Source organism: Ovis aries, chromosome 3 (genome assembly GCF_016772045.2).
Source record: "Ovis aries strain OAR_USU_Benz2616 breed Rambouillet chromosome 3, ARS-UI_Ramb_v3.0, whole genome shotgun sequence".
Classification (NCBI taxonomy): domain Eukaryota; kingdom Metazoa; phylum Chordata; class Mammalia; order Artiodactyla; family Bovidae; genus Ovis; species Ovis aries.
In genome coordinates this window covers 1,608,839-1,629,659 of record NC_056056.1, presented here as the reverse complement: position 1 = coordinate 1,629,659, position 20,821 = coordinate 1,608,839, and the positions used below count along the sequence as shown (strand labels likewise).

Here is a 20,821-nt window from a genome sequence, read left to right as displayed (position 1 = left end):
AGCTGTGAAGGAGCACCGGATGCAGAGTCAGGACGCTGCGCTGCCCCCGCCAGCAGGGCGACCTCGGGGCCCCGTGGAGGAGACGAGAAGCTTTACCCTCTAAGGTTTCGTCTGTGGGACGTGCAAACTAAACTGAACAAAGACCTTAAGAGGAGAAAAGATAAATCATCTCATTAACGTTCCTAATTTCACACGCACAGAGGGCTTCATAGAGAAGCGAAAACCTGAGTGGTTAGACTTGGGAACTTATATACCGTTTTAACAAAAACCAATACACTGTGGAGAAGTGATTAGAAAATACACGGTGGGAGGGGGCAGAAACTCACAGAAGGTAAGGGTGGCTTCCGGAAGGGCTGTTTATGCAGACTCGCCTGAGTGCCTACTGTCCGTCTCGAGTGATAGGGTTGCCCCCGCTTCCGGTCATCCTGGTTCAGGGCAGGAGGTGCTGCAGAATTCCCACCACCTTCCAAAGGGAAGCGTGTGTCCTGCTGTTAGGCTGACTCGGGGAGGGCAGGGGCCTTCCCCACATCTGTGAGTTCTCAGCTGAAGTGGCGTGTTTGGGGTGGCGTGTTCTGATCACCCTTACCTGCTTGGCCTCACGTGCCCGTCTGCACGTGAGAGCTGCCCGCCGGGGAATCTGGACGATTCTCGCCCTGCCTGCCCCGATCCTGGGACTCTGCCGCTCTTTTTTTTTTCGAAAGTAACGTTACTTATCTGTCCACGTATTTTTGGCTGTGCTGGGTATTCCTGGCAGTGCAGGCGTTTCTCTGGCTGTGGAGAGCAGGGCCTCCTCTCTAGCTGTGGTAGCTTCTCTGTTGCAGAGCGTGGGCTCTGGGCACGCTGGCTAGATTTAAGCGCAGGTCTGAGGACTGGGCACAGCCCGGGTCCCTGCCACGTGTCCAGGATGTAGCGCCCACTGAGGCCCGTGGGAAGCTCCCCGCTCTGCGAAGGCCGTGGCGAGTGATCGCGGCCACCCACAGGGCAGGGCGTTGCACTGTCTCCCGCCAGCGGGGGGCTGGGTGTGGGGCTTGGCCCCCCCCCCCGTGCCCTGTGTGCCCGGGGCGTCATTCATGGAGCCGTCCAACCCGGGACACCTGGTTAGTCACCTGCTCTGCACAGCCGGGTGTCTCTGTGACCTGCTCGCCCCGCTCCGTGCTGTCATGAGGCGTTACTAGCATGGAGCTGGGGCCACCTGAGTCTCCTTGTTCACCCTGGACCCCCTGGAAGCCGGAAGGACCCTTTTTCATATTAAGGAGCATGCGGGGTAGGGGTCCTCCTGAGAGGGGCGGGCTGGAAGCAGAATCCCCCAGTGTCTCCCTCCAGGTCCGTCTGGCCCCCTGGGCTCAGAAGATGTCAGTGAGCACGTCTGGAACTTCCCGGCCCCCTCCTGCTACAGGGCGTGACCAAGGCTGGTGGTGGGTGGGGGTCCTTGCAGGAGGGGTGCGGCTTCCCCCCAGGCTCTGGCCCGGCCGCAGGGGTAGCCAGTGTTCAGATCTAGATCGGGAAGGGACCACTGCGAACGCCTCTGGCCTCCCCCAAACTGAGACTGCACAGGAGCAGACCTGAGCTAACCACCCCGATGCTGAGGGTCTGAGGGCTGATGCGGCTCCTCTCCTTTTCCGGGCCTCTCTGAAGTGTGAAAGCAAATGTATCCCAGCGTGAACACTCGCCTGGTCTCTGGCGCTCCCCGCCCAGCCCCGCTGCCTCTCTTTGTTGTGGGCTGCGGCCAGGCTCTGCAGCCGGACATGAGCCCCTATCCGCCTGCTGCTGAGTCCCGGGCTCTGGATCAGCGGGGCTGGAGCCGGCAGCCGCTCTCAAAGTGTCTGAGCTGTCTGTTCTCTCTTGCCTGCACCAGCGTGACGCCGGGACGGCCTCGGGAGAGCCCTCTGTTGATCTGGAAGGGCGCTGTGTCTGTAGCTGGTCTGCGTGTGACCTGCCCCGCAGCACAGTGCTTCACAGCATCTGCCTGGCCAGCTCAGGGCATAGATCAAAAGACACACAAAGGCCGGGCGGCTCTTCTCACGTCGCCCTCAGCCTGGTGGCTGGGCCGTGCCCTGCATCCGCCACAGGCCGTGGACAGATCAGCCCTGTCCTCAGCTCGAGTCCAGTGGAGGGTGGCGGGGCGGCTGGGATGCAGACCCCTATTTTGGCTTGGGGGGCAGAGTCTTTGAGACACAGACCCCAGGGCCTGGCAGAGTTTGGCTGACGACTTTTTCGAGCAGCGGTGAATACAGAGAGTACAGGCGCGGTGTACTGTGGGACTCACATCAGATGTTAAGGTGTCAGGAGGATCCCTTAAAACGGGAGAGTTTTCTCCCACAGGCAAACCTTCTCTCTCTCACAGGGTTTCCAGACTTTTGTCTGTCTACCAACATGCTCTTGGGAATTGTTTTTAGTGTAGTTGATAATGTCAGCACAAGGGCGAAGTAGCTCTGGGGCCCCGAGGCTGAATTTTCACCCCCACGGCTTAGAAAGGGCAGGAGGGGGCCTTAGTGGGCGAGGGGCTGCCCCAGCGTGCTTCCTGGTGTCCAGCACAGACACGCACATGTGCGAGCCCGCACGACATGGGTGTGAACAGTACGTGGACGGCCTCTCATCCCTGGGGCACACGGATCAACGCAGAAGCAGAAAGCTCGGCGGTGAGCAGCTGTCAGGGTAGAATTTCCAAGAGGAAGTCTGGCTGGCAAAACACATCCTGGGTTTTTCTTTTTTAAGTAAATTTTATCCTCTGGGAATTTTTTTTTGTTTTGAAAATGGCAAGCAAGGACCATTTAGCTGTGCCTACGAGCAATAAAAAGTCGGGGTGGGGGGACTGCAGAGACCCTCTGGCCCGGCAGTTCTGCTTCTCAGCGCCTGCCTGAGAAAGACAGTTAGAATCTCCCCTGGCGGTCCAGTGGCTGGGCTCCACGCCTCCCCTTCTGGGGTCAGGTTCCATCCCTGGGTGGGAGTAAGGTCCACGTGCCGGGTGGCTCAGCCAAAAAAAAAAGAGGGAGGAAAGACGCCTGAAGCTTCATCACAGCAGCCTGTGCCCTAATGAAGACTGGACCCAAACAAGCATCAGAGGAGGACGGATTCACTCAGTGACGAGCCTGTGAGGGCGGGGACCTCCGAGGCCCCTGGAAGGAGCGAGGCTGAGCTCGCAAATAGGCCTCCAGGTGCAGTAGGGGGAAGGCGCACGCGTGCAAGCCCGTCTCCTTAAAGGAGAACCGCCCCCGCCGCTTGGCCTGTGGGCTCGCAGGCGAGATTCGTATCTCGTGTTCGGTGCGGGTGCTTCCGGCCTCCCCGGGCACCTACAGGCTTTTCCCCTCGGCTACTCCTGGAGGAACAAGAGGGAGTCTTCACATCCTGCTTCGCAGGCATCCGCGTTCTGCCGCATTTCACAAGGGGAGGGATCGGCCCTGGAGTGAAACAACAGCCAAGGAGAAGACGGGCAGGTGGGGGCCCGGCCAGGCCTGGTGTGCCCTTCCCAGCCCATCTGGGGTGGATCCCCGTGCTTGGTCCTCTGGGCCGGGGCTCGGGAGTCGGTTGCGTCTGCCCCGGGAGCGCCGCGCTGCAGTCATGAGCGCATGCTGCGTGCCTGGCTCCACCGGCACCCCCGCCATGGGCCACTGGCAGTCTCTTTCACTGAGGGGCGTGAGCTGCACTTGTCTGCACGCAAACCTCGCCCACGGCAAGCTGCTTGGGCGTCTGTCTGCCTCCGTGAAAAGCTGAGCGATAAAAACACTTTTTTGACAAGAAGCCGTATTATTCATGTTGCAGGGGTCTTTCCAGGTGGCGCTAGCAGTAAAGAACTCATCGGCCAGTGCAGGAGACGTCAGAGACGAGGGTCCAGTCCCTGGGTCGGGAAGCTCCCCTGGAGAAGGAAATGGCACCCCACTCCAGTACTCTTGCCTGGCGAATCCCACGGACAGAGGGGCCTGGTGGGCTACAAACACCCCCCGGGGTTGCAAAGAGTCGGATGCGACTGAAGTGACGAGGCGGGCACGCATCCGCGCTGCATTCCCCTAGGCCTGACCGGGGCCAGAATCGATCAGAGGCTCTGCCGGGGGCTGGGGGTGTCGGGGACCAGCCGGGGGAGCGCTGAGGTGGCGTCTGTGCAGAGGTGGGGCCTCGAAGTGCTCAGGAGGCCTTATGTCCCTGTCCGTCCCCCAGGAACGCCAGCCCCTTGTGTCCGTCCAAATGAGCGGACACGGCCCGTGTGGCATCTGCTCCACCCCCAGAGCCGAGGGGCCGGGGGATGAGCTGGCCTCTCAGCCGCCAGCACCGGGGCCCTCGGGCTGCCCAGCCCAGGGGGGACACCCAGCAGGGACACTCCTGGGCCGTGGAAGCCCCGATGCCTCGCCCCTGCCTGCCTCCCACAGGGTGGCCTCTGCCTCTCTGGATCGCAGACCCCGGGCTTTCTGCCTTTCCCCTCGGCTCTGCTGGGGGTCTCCTCAGCCTCAGCCCGCAGTGAAGCCCCCTCCTCCAGGCTCAGGATCCGCCCAGCCCGCGCCCGGGTCCTGCGTTGCCCTGCTCGCAGTGCGCTTCCCTGGGGTCCTGGCTCCGCCCCCTCACGTTGCCCCAGTCCAGCTCCCTCCCAGGCCCTGACCCCCTCTCCTGCCCTCTGTCCGCAGGGTCCCCCTGGACGCCCAGGCCTTCCTGGCGCTGACGGGCTGCCTGGCCCTCCTGGAACCATGCTCATGCTGCCTGTGAGTGTACCTGTGGGCGGCGCTGGGGTGGGCGGGCTCGGGGCTCAGAGTTGGGGGGCGATCCCTGGGCTGCTTCCAGGGGGTCGATCCCCTGACCCAGACGGGCTCTAGCCCACTCCAGCTGTCCTGTGGAGATAGCTCCTGGGAGTGTCCTGCCGGCCCGGCAGGGTGGACGCCAAGGTCGGGGTCTCCACCTCTGACGGTGTCCAGGGCGGGAGCAGAGCCCAGCTCTGCAAGAAGCAGTGTGGCGACCACCTCCATCACCACACACCTGCCCGCTCCCTTGGACCCCTGAGCCACCCCCGCCCTCCTTGAATGGGACCTGCTCCTGACCTTAGGGGTCTGCAGAGGACCTGGGCTGCTTCCCTCTCGAGGAGCCCAGGCTAGGAGGGCGAGTGTGGAGGGCTGGTCTGGACAGACATCCGTTTCTCCCTGAGCCCGTGTGCCCCTCAGCCTGGGCGTTGGCACGGGGCTCTGGGGTCTCAGGAGAGATGCCGTGGGTGCAGGGGGGGATCCCCAGGGCTGGAATTATCGGGCAGAGACGGGGTAGCCTTGTGTGGGAAGTCGGGTGGCATAATAAGCAGGGGCAGGCCCGGGGCTGGAAGCTGCCAGCCCCCGCCCCCGGGGTTTTGTTGTCACCTGAGAGGCCACTGGACACCCTCAGCCCTGGGGTCCAGAGTGGACACCCACGTCCGTGCACCCCCAGTGACCCCAGTCTTACATCTGCAGTTCCGGTTCGGAGGGGGCGGTGACGCGGGCTCCAAAGGACCCATGGTCTCCGCGCAGGAGTCCCAAGCTCAAGCCATCCTGCAGCAGGCCCGGGTGAGTGGTGCTGGGACGTGGGGGGCGGCTCGGAGCCCAGCCTGCAGGGTTGCTGACTTGGGGTGCTCACCCAGGACTCAGGAGCCCGGGGGGTATCCAGTCATCCCTGTGCATCTGGGGGCCCTGGTGAGCACCAGGAGAAGAGGGGGAGGCTTCTCAGGGGTCCCTCGTCCACACCGAGGGTCCAGGTTCCCAGGTATGGACACAGCCTCTGAGCCTCTCTGGCTTCTGCTGACCCCACCTTCTTCAGCCATCTACTGCCTCCCTCCGGCTCTGGGATGGACAGGCCCCACGTCCTCCTGGGGGGCCCCTTGTGATGGGGCTGGGCCGAGCCGGAACCTCGGGGTACGGGGATCTGGTGGGCTCCGAAGCCCCTCGCTCAGCCTGAGGGTCCCAAGGAGCCTCCTTACCACTCTGCTCTTGGCAAACGAGCTGATGAGTGAATTGTGTTTTAACTGACGAGGCTCCAGATTGCTGATTGCTGTTGACAAGAGCAAATGCCACCCGGCGGGGTGGGCCGTCCTTGCTTGGAGTGCCCGTAATGGGGCGTCGCAAGGAGCCACCGAGGAGTCCCTCGTTTGGCGAGATTTATGTAGCTCTGTCGCTGCAGATAGACGCTAACGATCAGAGCGCGTGGATGATGAATACAGGGCAGCGAGCTCGGAGTCGTTGCCGTGGAGCAAATGGCCGTGGGCTGCAGCCAGCCAGCAACACAGCCCGCCCCTGCCACTGGACTTATTGACGGGCCGGCCTGGCTGGCCTTTGAATCTGGGGGTGTGTTGATTGACGCCAAGTGGGTGACGGGCTCCTGAGATCTGTAATGCAGAATCTTCCAAAATTGAAGTGGCGTCCCGCAGGGAGCAGTTGCCCAATGGGTGTGGAAGAGGCCCTTTGAGAAAGCAGGCGGGAGTGAGCCTCAGCAGCGGGCAGGCAGTGGGCACCTGGGCCGAGGTGCAGGGGTGCCGCCCGTGGCTGGGGCAAGGACTTCATTCAGCCCTGAAGGCTCCCCGGTGTAACCCCTGGGCGCTGGAAGTGCTTCTCAGGGAATGTGTGATTCAGCTCGTGCACAACACACGCCCAGCCAGCCCCCAGGGCAGCCGAGTTTCACGCTCCCTGTGAGGGTGCAGGGCTGATGGCGGGGCAGGTGGGGAGAAGGAAGGGTCAGCCCAAGGCTCTGGGCACCCATCCCCAAAGTGGTGAGTGGGCACCTACCTGGCTACCGCCCTGTTGGTGCTTGTCGCCGGGAGCCCAGAGGGTGGGAGGAGCTGGGTCCAGGGTCCCTGTGACCTCCCCCCACAGAGGCTCCTGTCCTTGGCCTCTCACACCGGCCCCTTCCCACCTGTCAGGACAGGTAAACCAGCTGTTCCTCAGCATGTCCCATTTTGCCTTGCAGCTCGCGTTGAGGGGGCCTGCTGGCCCGATGGGTCTCACTGGGAGACCGGGTCCCATGGTAAGTCATCTTGGGGGTGTGGGGGTGGGCGCCGCTCGCTGGCCCCTGCCCATTAGGCTCCCAGCTCACCGGGTCAGAGCATCTCGTGGTGGGGGAGGTGCGCCCTGGGCACCAGAGGCCGGGGCTGCCCTCGGGGCAGGGAAGCCAGTGTGTGGCTGCAGATGGGTGCTAATGATCAGATGCCGCACCACCCTGGGGGCTCCGAGCCTCTTTCTTTTGAGGCTGTTTACCATCCAGACCACTGTTTACCGTCCAGACCAGTTCAGCATGAGTCAGACCCTGATTCCCGCCCGACTCCTTGGGCAGTGTGTACCAGGCACCCCAGGGCCAGGGAAAGGGTCTCTGGGGGGGTGTGTGGCCCTTGCAGTTGCAAGGAGCCGGGGCATCGAGGCGCACGGGTCCTCTCTCTGTTCCCTGGGAGGGGTGGGCTTGGCCCCTGGCCCTGGGGTGTATTTCGCGCCCTCCCAGCATCTGGCGATCTTGCCCTGCGGTGGACAAGGACGTCCACACGCGGCCCTGCGCTGCGGCTGTGATGGACAGTGGGCAGATCTGTCCTGGAGAGAAGCGAGCGCGTGCTGAGCTCAGGGGTCCCCTGCGCCCCCGTCCAGGGTTTCCCTCCAACCTGGGACGAGATGCAAACCAGGAAAATGCCTGCTTGTCCCTCGGGGTGTGTCCAAGGCGGCAGGCGGGCTCTGTGGGGGCTCTGACCAGCGGGCAGCCCCGGGTCCCGCCCCCACCCCGTCCTCCTCAGCCACCCTACAGCCAGTACACCTGTGCCGGGCGCCCCCTAACCAGGCGTGTCTCCCCAGGGCCCTCCTGGGAGTGGAGGTCTGAAGGGCGAGCCAGGAGACATGGGGCCTCAGGTATGTACCCCGGGGCCTTCTTCTCTCCAGGAAGATGGAGCCCTGTCACTGCCTCTGGTCAGGGAAGGTGGGGGGAGCTGCCCTCTCTGATGCAAAGCTAGAGGCGGAGCGGCCGTGGGGTCCGGAGCGGACCGCGTGGGCTGCTTGCCGTCCCGCCCTGGCTCAGGGCCTCGGACCCTGCGCCTGTCCGCGTGGTGCCGCGTGCAGGCAGCTGGGCGTACGGGGGGATGAGCGCAGGGGCCAGGCTTGGCTTTGTCCTCCGAGAAGTGGATACGCTACTGACCTTTGCCCTTTGATCCCGGACAGGGTCCACGGGGTGTGCAGGGCCCGCCTGGCCCGGCAGGAAAGCCTGGGAGAAGGGTGAGTGTTTTTCGGCGGGAGTCGGCGCTATGTTTGCCGTGGTGCCGCTGCGTCTCGCTGGCCGGGCTCCCCCGCCTTCAGAGGGCACGTCTGTGTCCAGGGCTGGGTGGGTCCCGTCCCACAGCAGCGAGCTCCCCTGCCCCTAGCCTCTGTCCGGAGCATCCGAGCACAGTTTCGCGTGTTCTTTTGAATCAGAGCATAACTGTTGTTAGTCTCTGCCGTGCGAAGGTGTGAGTCGGCTGCGGGCACACCCGCAGCCCCTCTGTCCTGAGTCGCCCTCCCAGCCCCCCGGCACCACCCCTAGGTCATCACAGAGCCCCGAGCTGAGCTCCCTGTTCACCCACAGTTTGAATTAAAGCAGTTTCCCAGGTGGTTTGGGAGCAAGCATGTAGAAGACAAAATGATCAGTGGTCTTTCCTTCTCTGGGGCAGCCTCTTTTCTCCAGAAATGGCTTCGGTTTTGTTGGGAGAAATAGGCAGGTGGCTTCTCAGACCCCCGCCGCACCGCCCCCCATCCCCAGCCTCCAAGATTCTCTGTCCGGGCTGGCGCGTTAGTGGAGGGAACTGCTTGGCCTCCAGGTGACCGTCCTGACTGACAGAGGGCGCACGCCTTTCTAACCCGACGTAAATTAATGAACAGCATCCGTGCCAGCTTGGGAAATCCTGATTAACCCGCATCAAACCCTCACTCGCAGAGCTTCCCATCAGCTGAATGCTTCTGCTGAGCGAAAGGAATGCTCGCCTCTTGTGCTGAGGAACCTCTGCAAGGATTGTTGACCACCGTCTGCCAGTTCCTGCTCAGAGCAGTCGAGGCAAAAGAGAGTCATTCCCGAGCGGTCCGGGGGCCTCCGTCCCGGGAGTTAATTGTAGTTAGAAGGGGAGTCACAGACTGAACGGCTCTCAAGCACGGCTGCCTCGACTTGGCCCCTCAGGGCCCTGGGCCCACAGGCAGCGGGGTGCGTGGCCATTTCTGAAAGGGCCACCTTTTAGACTCCTGGCCTCTGCTGGGATTCGGCGGCCCGTGGCAGACACTTAGGTGGTTTATTGTGTTGTGCATGCTCTGAGGTTCAGGACGGTCAGGCTCGGGAAGACCAGAACCGGTGAACAGCGAGCCGGGACTCCTGGTCTGGGTCCTCTGGGCCAGCCCGCTGCGGGGGCTGTGGGGCCCTCTGTCTGACATCACAGGGAGCCCCTCCTCAGGGCCCTCCGTGCGCTGGCCTCTGCTTTGTGCTGACACCCTGCCCCGCTCTGTTCCAGGGCCGAGCCGGCAGTGACGGAGCGAGAGGGATGCCCGGGCAGACTGGCCCCAAGGTAGGTGCCGGTCTCCGCCCCCTGGTGCCCGCGCGGTCAGCATCACCCCTGCCGCCGACCTGTGACGAGTATGGTGGTGACGGGGCGCGTGCAGTCGTCCGGGGGCAGGAAGGGTCAGTGTGGACCAGGCCCTCCGGCACGTGGACAGGAAGACAGGGCTCAGCGGGTGACTTTCATGGGTCACTCAAGTCCGAGGGCAGGGAGTCCTCTTGCCCAGGTCGGGGAGTCAAGCTCCTCGGGTTGCAGGGAGCGAGTAGGCATTGCACCTGGGGAGCTCAGGTGTGTCTGAGGGCAGACTCTGCCCTGGCCGAGGAGGCTGCAGCCCAGGGCAGCCCATGGCCCCCGGCCGCCATGGTGCGGTGGCCTGTCCCCGAATCTGGGGTGGACCGGCCCTGTTCTCGGTACCCTTCCTTCTCCCCCTGCAAGAGTTTGTCCAGGGCCATACAAGGAGCCCACATTGGGGATGGCAGCTGTTCTCAGGGGTGCTGCCCCTGCCCACTCCAGAGCTGGCGTGGGTCGGCCCCCGGGTTCCCCCTGTGAGTCCTAAGCGAACCTGGAGCCCTCCTGGTCTCAGGGAGCTTTGGTGACAAAAGAGGAGACGCTTCCTGAGTCTGTCCCAGTAGGTTACCATCTTGTTTCAACAGCAAAAAGCATTCCAGGCTGAACTAGCCTTCCCTTGTGTGGTTTGCAGCACACACGAGGCGGGCAGCTGGGCTCCAGGAGGCCCCCTGGGCGGCGGGAGGAGGGCTGGCCAGGGAACCGGGGTGCCCAAGGGCCCAAGGGCGGCGCCAAGCCGTCCACTGCATGAGAAGGTGCTCCTCCGGGGTGGGCCCGCCCTGGGCCCTGGCGTGTCACGGTGAGAGGCGCAGGCAGACGGCAGGCGCGGGACTACGGGTGCAGGCACACTCACAGACGTGGCCGCCCTCGGCGTCTCAGGTCTCCGCGTCTCCGTGGACAGGTTGCACTGTCCGTGGCCCTGGGATAGAAGCCATTTGTCTCTGTGTGGCCTTGGTTGGGGTTTTGGGGAAAGAGATGGGAACGTGGACCCAGGGCTGTGGCTGGTGTGCTGGGGGGAGGCCAGTGGGGGCCCCGGGTGTGCAGATGCTGTGTGGACTGCTGCCTGGGGCCCGCAGAGGGGCCGTGGGGCCTGTGCTGAGCTGCCCTCTGTCCTCCCCACAGGGTGACCGCGGCTTTGATGGCCTGGCGGGGCTGCCAGGGGAGAAAGGCCACCGGGTGAGTGAGTGCTGTCTGGGGGCCACGGGCAGAGGTCCTGTTGGGGGTCCTTCAGGGCAGCCTTAGGCTTCCTGGGGGCCCAGGCCCTCGATCCCAGGGTGGTGGCTAAGTGAGCCTTGTGGGGGCGGGGCTGGACACGGACGGGACGTCCTGGGGAGGGACACGAGCTCAGCCCACGGAGGGCCCGATTCTCCCCCGCTGCTGACGGCGAAAGGGCCGCTGGGGCCCGCCTCTCAAGGGGGCCAGGCAGCGGGAGGCCCCCTCTGCTCAGGGGCCTCCACACCGTCAGGAGACCCGGCAGCTGCCCTTGCAGGGGCCGGCCGGAACTCCCCGCACCACTGAGGGGCGACTCCGGGACGCGGGCCGGCCCCACGTGGCCCCCCCGTGGACGGCCGTCGGGGCTGGGGCTGCGGCCGGGCTCGTCTGACGCGACTCAGGCGTCTGCGGCTGACGCGCCCAGCAGCTCCGAGGACGGTTCCTCCCTCACCTGTTTCCTCTGATGCTGTTGACTCTTTTTTGATGTTTGGGCACGTCCTGGACACGCAGGCACACGCGTGTGTGCGGCACACACGTGTACACACACGCGCCCGCACGCGTGCTGGCTTTGTCACACGGGTTGCCCATCACGCCGGTGCTGCCTTGGGAGCCGGCTGTAGCCAGAGCTGCTGCGCCCACGCTCCACCCCCGACCCCGGGACCCCGATCAGGCTGGGCCACCGACAAGCAGGCACTGAGCGCCGATGGTGTGCAGGGCCTGAGGCTGTAGGGTGCCGGCTGGGCCAGCGCTGACCCTCACAGTGCGGAGCAGTGGCCCTTTTTGGGGGCAGCATGGGGCTGGGGTGCAGCCTCCTTCACAGGGAGGGGTCGGCAGGCAGACCCCTGCCGTGGGTCCTGGGGTGCCCGCGGGACCTCTGTGCCACCCTAGCTGACCCGCCTCCAGGACTTCGAGCCCGGGGGAGCATCCTGCCGGCCAGCCATGCCTCCTGACGAGCCAGGAGGCACCGTGTTTTCTGAACGGTCCTCTGTGACTCTGGGAAAGGCCCAGGAGCGGGGTGGGATTGTCAGCCTCAGAAGCAGATGAAATGGGGTCTTTGAGACAGCTGTGCGCATCCGCCTGGGCGGCTGGCGCTGACCCTGCTTGCCTTCCTAGGGTGACCCTGGCCCATCCGGCCCGCCGGGACCTCCAGGGGAAGACGGAGAAAGGGTATGTACCCCGATGTCTGTCGGGCGCTCCGGCTGCCCGTCTCCTTTGAAGACTGCGGGTGCTGGCGGCGGCCGGCACCCGGGTCGGGGGGGGCGTCAGTGGGCTGCACCCGACTTCCTTCCAGTAGACGCGGCTCTTGGACCTTGACGCTGACGGATGTGGGCATCCTGAGCCCTCTGGCTGGTTGCCCCAGGGCGTGATCTCTGGAAAGCCCTCGTAGGGGAGCTGATGAGCAGAGCATCTGAGCGAGGGGCAGACGGGGCCGCGAGGGGCGGAGTGCGGGGTCTGGGGAGGGAGGGGGGCGGCGAGAGCCCGAAAGTGACTGTCCTTGCCCTGGAGGTGGGCAGACTGATGGGCGTGTGTGGGCCCAGCAGGGAGGGACGCTGGGGGTCTGGGCTTTCCCTCCGTCGAGCCGTCATCCGTCTATCCATCTATCTGTCATCTGTTTACCTCTGGAGAAGGAAATGGCACCCACTCCAGTGCTCTTGCCTGGAGAATCCCGTGGATGGAGGAGCCTGGTGGGCTACATCTGTTCACCCATCTTTTTCTGTCTGTCGTCCGTCTTCGTGTCCACGTATGCATCTCTCAATCAGTCGTCTGTTAATCACCCATCTCTCATGGGCCCCTCTGTCTGCCTGTCTTTAAATCTGTACCTGTCATCCGTCATCTTCCCGTCTCCGTCCACTTTCTGCCAGGCAGTTTACCCTTCACCTCTCTCTGTACCTGGCAGGTAACCAGGGATGTTTTCTGCCTGGCTTTCCCCTCCCTGGGGCTGTGGTCTGCGAGCCCTGACCTCACCTTTCGCCTCCGGGAGGAGGACACGCCAGGCCTTTCCTGCTGCTGCAGGGACTATCAGTAGCTCTGGCGTTTGCCCAAGGAGCCCCGGGCCCGAGACTCCGGCAGAGCTGAAAGGAAGGCGTCTCTCGGGCCCAGGCCGCATGGCTTGTCCCTGACCTCTGCCTCTCTTCCCCCTACAGGGCGACGATGGAGAAGCTGGGCCCAGAGGGCTGCCTGGGGAGCCCGTAAGTCCGCGGACCGGGTGGGATTCTGTGTCTCTCATCGATGTTCTGGGACCGACTCAGGGCCTAGACTAGAGAGGGCTCAGCCTTGAGACAGACGAATCTGGGGACTCCGGGGAACGGATTGGGGCACACGGGGAGGTGAGCAGGGCAACGCTGAGGAGTCGGTCTGAGCCTGAGTCAGGGAGAGAACTGCAGGGTCCGGGGTCCGTGATGGAGGCCCCCCGGGGTCAGCGTGCGCCCGCCCGCTGGGACTGAATCACCCCCAGGGGTCTGCTTAGCCTCCAGGGAGGCTCATCCACACCGCTGTCCTCTAAGCCGGGCCTAGGCGAGGCCTCTGGGTTATTAACTCCTGAAAACATTGATGTGAGTGGGTATTAAAGCTGTGAAGAACATTTAAATGGCAATGAACGTGGGGAGAGTTGTCTCTTGCGTGGCGTCTGAGTAGGTTCTGTCAGAGTGAAGGGCCCTTGAAATCAAGCGCTGGCTGGTGTGGGGTGGGGAGCAGCCACGATGTCAGGCTGTGGCCACGCTGTGACCCTCCCGAGGGCGTGGGGCAGCGCCCACCCGGCTGGGGATGGGGACTGAGTCCCAACCAGTCCTGGTGCCCCCTCGCCGCTGGTCCCCAGGGCCAAGGCCGAGAGCTGGGGTGGGGTAAGCAGAGGAAGTGGGCAGGGAGGGGTGTCGGCCACACTCCCCGGGCAGCAGAGACACCGGGAAGTGAGGGGCTGAGAGGGGAGGCGGGGCAGGGGGCTGGGATCCCGGGCCAAGTCTGACCCTCTTTGCTCTTCCCTCCTGCAGGGGCCGCGAGGTCTGCTGGGGCCGAAGGGCCCCCCAGGCCCCCCTGGACCTCCCGTAAGTCCCCTGCATGTCTGCCCCATCCCTGTCCCCAGCTGTGCCTGCGCAGTCCTGCGGGCAGCTCCCCACACTGACAGCTGTGCGCCCGGCCCAGTGCCCATGTGAGGCGTGGCGGGGGACGGCCCTGCGGGTGGAGGCGTGGAGGCGGGCTGGGCTCACTCCACCTTCCCCGCACACGGCAACTCCCCGGGACGCCCGTTTCCTCCCTGCGTGTGCTGGCCGGGACCCTCTCGGACAGTCCTCGAGGGAAGAGCAGCCCGTGGTGGGGCAGGCCTCTGTCTGGGGGTGGCTTCCCAGGGCTGGGCCCCCCACCCAGCTGTCCGAGAATGCAGGGTGCCCCCCACAATGAACCCGGCAGCCCCATTAACCTGCAGCCAATCTCAGCATTTATCTGGGCCCAAGCCTTTCCCCTCCGCGAAGGACGAGCCATCCTCTGACCTCATGGGCAGGGACCAAGCCGCGCTCACTGGGCTTTGCCTGCTGAGCCTTGTCGATTCTTTTCTGTTTCAATGCCACCCAGGGTGTGACAGGAATGGATGGTCAACCAGGCCCGAAAGGCAACGTGGTAAGTCCAGGGGTCCCGCCCCAACCACGGCCTCACTGCAGCAGCAGCCTCGCAGAGCGCGGGAAGGGGACTCAGGCCACCCCGACAGGGGGGGCTGGGATGGGAGGGGCAGGCCTCCTGCAGGAGAGGACGGGCTGAGGCCCTACCCCGTCCCGAGCCCGGGGGACACAGGGCCACGGCGGCCTCATCCCCCGGCCGAGCTGGTTGAGGGCAGGGGCTGTGACAGCGCCCACCGAGACGCGTCGCGTGGGTCTCCCGTGATAGAAGTGGGTGACCTGAGTAGAAGCTTTCTCCTGGTGGCTCCGTCTCGTGTCCCTCCTGGGTGGCTGCACCCTCGCCCACACCAGCTGGGGGCCCCGGGTCTGGCTTCCCGCCTGGGCTCGAGAGCTCCGCAGCCCCCTTCAGTGCCTGCTTTTGTTTCCGTAGGGTCCCCAGGGAGAGCCCGGCCCCCCGGGGCAGCAGGGCAACCCAGGTGCCCAGGTGAGTGAGTGAGGCGGGCTCGTGGGCAGCGGGAGCCGGGGGACAGAACCCGGGGTCTGAGTGGCCGCTGAGCGCTGCCCTGCGCTGCCAGTCGGCCAGCAGGGCCTGCGGCCTGGGGGTGGTCTGGGACGGGGCTGGGGGATGATGGGCGGATGGCGGGGAGGGGTTCTAGGTCGAGAAATCCCCAACCTTTCCCGCTCTCTCTCTCCCTGCCAGGGTCTTCCGGGCCCCCAGGGCGCAATCGGGCCTCCAGGAGAAAAGGTAGGTGGGCTGCGCTGGGCGTGGGTGAGCCTGTGGCGGGGCGCCTCCCAGCCCGGGGGCACGGCTCCCGCCAGTGCCCCGCCAGCTCTGCTGTGGCCCTGTCCCTCCCTCCTGCCTCCCTGCTTTACTTACGCATTGATGTAAGGTTGCCAGATTCAGAAAGAAAAGCAAATCCAGGATGCCCAGTGAAATCTGAACTCTGTTGTCCGAAATCCGTTTAACTGGGCGTCTCATTTTGTTAGGCTTCCCAGGTGGCGCTAGTGGTAGAGAACCCGCCTGCCAGGGCAGGAGGCAGAAGAGACCTGGTTTGATCCCTGGGTCAGGAAGATCCCCTGGAGGAGGGCGTGGCAACCCACTCCAGTGTTCTTGCCTGAGGATCCCGTGGACAGAGGAGCCTGGCCGGCCACAGTCCACGGGGTCACACAGAGTCAGATACGACCAACGTGACTTAGCACAGAGGCACTTGTTTCGTTGTTGTTGGCCTTGTTTTCTTTTTGCTAAATTTGCCAACTCTAAACACATCCTGGGTGCCCTGAGCCCACGTGCTGGGGAGACAGCCTGGGCCCTGGCCTGGCTCTGGCTCAGCCCCAAGTGTCCAGTAAACCCAACACTGGGCTGGCAACAGCCAGGATGTCCTCCGGGGGGCAGTTCTCAGGGCATCACAGCCCCCACTCCTGTCTCCAGTGGGTGGTTGTCTTGTTCCAGTAGCCAAACTCGAAGGCTCTGGACCTAGCAGAGAGTCCTCCGTCTTTGGGCGAAGCCCACAGGAGCGGCGCCGCTGAGCCGCCTTTTTAAGCAAATGCTTTTCAAGCAGATATGTTGAAGAGTGACTTTGAGGGTGTGTAGAGAGGGCGGGCAGCCAAGGGCACCCCGGGGCATCAGCTCATGAAGTCTCTGGTATGTTCTAGGGTCCACTGGGCAAACCCGGCCTCCCAGGAATGCCTGGTGCTGATGGACCCCCGGTGAGTACTCTGGCCCCTCAACCTTCACAACCCCCCCCCCCCCAGCCCGTGTCCACCCAAGGGTGGGGGCCGGGAACCCAGGCGGACGGCCCCTCCCCAGCTCTGGAGCTGGCTGCATGCCTGGCCCACGTTGCCTCTTCCAGCTCCTTCGATGAAGACCTCTCTGATGGCTCAGGAATTTACTGGGTTTTGGCCATGCTTTCCATCACGCGCTGGTAGCTGCACGCGTCGGAACATCCGTTGCCCACGCCGCCCCGCACTTTCAGCTGTAACGAGGGCGGCTGGGCTCCGGGCCCGCGCGTGTGTCGCCCGCGCGCATGTATTTTTAGCGATCACGCACTGGGAAGCGGGGTGTGCACACGCAGCTGTGGAGCTAAGTAGATGCCGCCTAGAAGCAGGGGGTGAGGGACAAACCCGTCCGTGGCCAAGCTGTGAGGGCGGGGGCGGGACAGTGACAAAAGCCGGGCCTGTCCGCACCCGCCAGCCTCCGCGTGAGCTGCCGATGGGCTTTCTACTTCTCGGTTATTTTTAGTGTGTCTAATTGATGCCAAGTAGAGAGCCCGTTTCAGAGAATGATTAGCGAAATTAATTGTTTCAGACAGTTATTTTGCTCTGTTAATAGCGCCATTAGAAGTGAGCTGAGAAGCTCAGCCCACCAACCGTCGATTGGTGGTTGGCTGGCGTGGGGCAGGGCCTGTTTCTCTGTCTTCTCTCTGAAAATCCTTTGGTCCCGAGAGTCACCCACCAGAGGCTTTATCTGAGCCCGCAAATCACAGTCTCGTTCCTGCCTGAGCTGCTTCGGGGCGGTGGGGGGCTCAGTCTCTGACCTGAGCTTGGTGCGAAGAGATGAGAACTTGGCAGCATGGCTTTTATGCGCATACATCGACACCTAACTGCTTTCTGATGATGGAATACCTGCTTCCGGAAAATTAGGAAAAGAAGTGACGTGGCAACGTGACAGCCACCCGATCCGTCCTTGGGGGTCGGGCCCTGAGCGCAGGTGGGCCTGCATCCTCCCAGCCACTGCTTCCCTTTGCTGCAGTGGCGGGCGTCTGTGGGCGTTTCCCACGGCGCATCCCCGGGCGGCTCAGTGCCCGCCTGCCAGTGCCGCAGACGTAAGGGGCACGGGTTCAGTCCCTGGGCTGGGAAGGTCCCCTGGAGGAGGGCACGGCAACCCACTCCAGTCTTCTTGCCTGGAGAATCCCGTGGACAGAGGAGCCTGGCGGCTACATCCGTGGGGTCACACGAGTTAGACGTGACTTAGCACGCGGCATGCTGGGAAGAGGGTGGCTGTGTGGCCCCTAGTTCCCTGGCCTTACCTGGAGTTCTCCTTCTGAACTGAAGCTGCAGCAACTCGAGTCCCTGAAGGGTCACCGGTTTCCTTTCGGATGCTGTGGGGAAAGAGAGGCCTTTAAGGGGACCCGGCCCGGGGAGTCAGAGGGACACGCAGCCCTCGTCGCAGGTTGAATGGGGAGGAGACAGAGGGTCTGCAGCCTCTCCTTACGGAGGCGTCGCGTGGCCGCAGCTGTAAAGAGAAGACCTGTCCCTCTCCTCCTTTGGGTTGGTTTGGTGTGGTTTAAGAACAAAAGGAAGATAGATTTCAGAGCCGCTGAGAAGAGTGAGAGGTTTCAGGGCAGACGCTGCTCTGGACTCATCAAGAAGTCATTCCAGGCACACACGACAGGGTTTGGATAATAAATCACGGGCTCTCGGGAACATTACAGAGCCAGGAAAAATCAAATTCCAGCAAGTGTTCAGTGACAGGAGGAGATGCTCGTGGGATAACACTAAATTAAAAATACGGCTTCTGATGCCAGTTTTGCACGCAAATGCGCAGAACAAACAGAGGAGCTGCAGCGCATCGCACCCTTGGCCACCGCTGCTGCGCGTGGCGAGGTTGCAAAGGGGTTTAATTTTCTCTTCCACTCGCCTAATTATCTACAATGAACATATATTACTTTTTTAATCAGAAAAATATCAAATACAAATGAGCTTTATTATTTTTCCATTTGTCTACAGTGAATATATATTACTTTTTTAATCAGAAAATATCAAATATACATCATTTAAGCTTTATTACTTTTCCATTATAAAATCCTGCTGGTTACAGGATTCTCGGGAGAGGTCAGCGAGCGGAAAGAGGGTGGAGACGGCCAGCCTTTCACGGCGGGAAGTCGGCCCCTATGACTCGGATGGATTTCCTTTTGCAAACGCTCAAAATACGTGAGGGCGGTGCTCCCCCCACAAAGCGGCTGTCATCCTGGGAACACGGCTTAGAAGCCCGGCCTCCATTCCAACAGTAGTGATCGCAGTGGGGACTTCCCTGGTGGTTCAGGGCTTAGGACAGAGTGCTTCCTCTGCAGGAACATGGGTTCAATCTCCGGTTGGGGAACTAAGATCCTGAAAGCTGTTCAGCGTACCCCCAAAAAACCCAGTGCCCCCCAAAACAGAGTGGTCAGGTCAGTTGTGACACGCAGGCTTAGTTGCCCCCAGACATGTGGGATCTTATTTCCCTGACCAGGTGTTGAACCCAAGTCCCCTGAATTGCAAGGCAGAGTCTTAACCCCTGGAGCACTCGGCGAGTCCCCAGGTCTGTCCTTAGGGCCACCGTGTAAGTAAGGTCATCCCTAGGTGGAGGGTCGGCTCGCCTCCAGATGTGGGGTCCCTGCTTGTTTGTGTCCGGGGCCTGGGCTTCACCACCGGCTGCCCGAGACCTCAGTCCCTTCTCGGAGAAACTCGAGGTTTGGTGGAAACGGTACAAAAGGCCCAGGAATTGCCCATGTGGCGAGGTAGGAGGCCTCCGCTTTCTCCAGCGGCCCCGGGGCAGGGGGCACGTCTAGGTGCAGCCCTGCTGGCCTGGGGCTCGGGAAGGTGGAGGGCGGGCCGCGTGTCCCTCCGGGCCCGGCCGCAGGCGTGGTCCAACCAGCGCCTGATTGTCCTCACGGGCTCCCGGGGTACCACCCCCAGCAGAGGAGCTTCCGCGTTCTCCCCTCATGTGGCCCCCGCCTCAGGCTGTCTGCAGTGCATCAAATGCAGTTCACAATGATCGCAAACTAAAAAGAACCACGCAAATCGTGTGTTCAAATGGGTGAGACCCGCATCCCCACAGTGGAGCCCTAGAACTTTGGAGGGATCGAGCTGAGAGCAGTCAGCCCACTCTCTCGCTACACACCCTCGAGAGAGGACGCCCAGAGAGGGCAAGCGACCCGCCTAAGGTCACACAGCGGCTCGAGGGTTCCCAGGATTAGAGTCAGGCTGCCGTGCCCTGCCAGCATCCTCACCCCACGCCGCATGCCTTCGCTTTACTGGCGCCCTTGGGGGCAGGACCCTGTTTCTCAACAGTGAACACTCAGGTTCTGTTTTTATCGTCCGTGTTTGGCTCCTGAGCTCAGAGGCACTGAACTTAGTGACCAGCTTGGGTCTGAAAGTCAGAGAAGGTGAAGTTCCTAAGAATGGATTGATGGCACCGGGGTAGAGGGGGTCGTGAGCAGTTCCTGGGGCCACCGCTCTGCACCTCTTGGGGGATTCTCCCCTTGCCCCCAGCTTCCCTCCTCATCTGTGTCACCTGGGGTGATGTCTGAAGACCTGGGGTGCCTGGGAACCTGGGGGTCGGGTCCCCCTTCCCTGTCCTTGCTTGGCCACCGGTGCGGTTTTGCTGGTTGACCTTGAACACACGGGCTTGCTGTCACTGACCCCACCCACCGCAGGCTGGGCACGGGCTGGGAGCAGGCTGGGTCGGGGCCCCGGCACACCACGGGGCTGGGGCCTGTCTGTGGGCTTGGAAGCGCGTCCCCTGCCGTTGCCGCGCCCCGGCATCGCTCCCATGTTAACAGATGAAGCCACCGAGGGTCGGGGCCAAAAGGGCGGGGGGACCGAGGTGCTGTGGGGAGGAGCAGGAGGGACCCGGGCTCTGACCCTCACACTGGAGACCGCTGTGGGCGAAGCCTGCATTCCCAGCGGCCACTGACTAACGTCAGCCTTCTCTTTCCCAACAGGGGCACCCTGGCAAAGAAGGCCCTCCAGGAGAGAAGGGAGGGCAGGTGGGTACCGGCTGTACCCCTGGCCCCTCCAGCATCTCCCTCAGGATGGGTGGGACTGGGCCCCCCTCTGATCTGGGACCCCTGCCCTGCTCGCATCCATCCCGAGAAGACCCCCTGCGGAGCCCCCTTCCCTGTGGAGCTGGGTGGTGCCCACGTGTCTCCTCCTTCAGGCCTGGCCTGAGACACCCATCTGCTCTGCTCGCAGCGAGAGGGCAGTGTGCTGGGGGCAGGCCCACTTTCCGGCTTGTGCTGGAAGGACCCAGGGTGACTCGGAGTGAACCCATGTCATCCACCCAAGATGGGCCTAACACACTTTCCTGTCTGGCTTCAGGGTCCACCTGGCCCCCAGGGTCCAATTGGCTACCCAGGTCCTCGCGGAGTCAAGGTGAGCATCTCAGCCTGGGGTTTTCCTGGAGGTCGGGGTCAGGACTTTGGGGCACGGCTGGACCTGTGTTAGGGATCCTGTGCTTTAACCTCCCGCCTGCCCATGCGGGGGCAGCCCTGGTCTGGGTGATCGGCTCCCGGCATGTGAGCCCAAGCGGGTGATGGAGGGGCCCCGGGGGCCGGGAGGGGCTCCCACGGAGCAGGGCACGCCCCCGGCGTCTGGGGCAGCAGGGGCAGCTCGGTGGTGGCCTTCTCCAGGACGCGGGGCACCCTTCGCCCTTGCTCCTTTACAGTCCCTGTTGAGTGGCCTGTTGGTCTTGGAG

The 20,821-nt window shown here is 63.2% G+C and overlaps 1 protein-coding gene across 2 annotated transcripts in view; it reads left to right on the top strand.

Annotated features, from left to right (window-relative positions):
• The window catches only part of COL5A1 (collagen type V alpha 1 chain), a 139,281-nt gene that overhangs the window by 64,087 nt on the left and 54,373 nt on the right, over window positions 1–20,821 (top strand). For both annotated transcript variants that reach the window (XM_027966118.2, XM_027966117.2), the window contains exons 12-27: window positions 4,614–4,688; window positions 5,418–5,510; window positions 6,904–6,960; window positions 7,770–7,823; window positions 8,130–8,183; window positions 9,440–9,493; window positions 10,673–10,726; window positions 11,876–11,929; window positions 12,907–12,951; window positions 13,750–13,803; window positions 14,327–14,371; window positions 14,798–14,851; window positions 15,068–15,112; window positions 16,021–16,074; window positions 20,070–20,114; window positions 20,446–20,499. In XM_027966118.2, coding sequence (XP_027821919.2) covers window positions 4,614–4,688; window positions 5,418–5,510; window positions 6,904–6,960; window positions 7,770–7,823; window positions 8,130–8,183; window positions 9,440–9,493; window positions 10,673–10,726; window positions 11,876–11,929; window positions 12,907–12,951; window positions 13,750–13,803; window positions 14,327–14,371; window positions 14,798–14,851; window positions 15,068–15,112; window positions 16,021–16,074; window positions 20,070–20,114; window positions 20,446–20,499 — 891 coding nt within the window. The remainder of the gene's footprint in view (window positions 1–4,613; window positions 4,689–5,417; window positions 5,511–6,903; window positions 6,961–7,769; window positions 7,824–8,129; window positions 8,184–9,439; window positions 9,494–10,672; window positions 10,727–11,875; window positions 11,930–12,906; window positions 12,952–13,749; window positions 13,804–14,326; window positions 14,372–14,797; window positions 14,852–15,067; window positions 15,113–16,020; window positions 16,075–20,069; window positions 20,115–20,445; window positions 20,500–20,821) is intronic.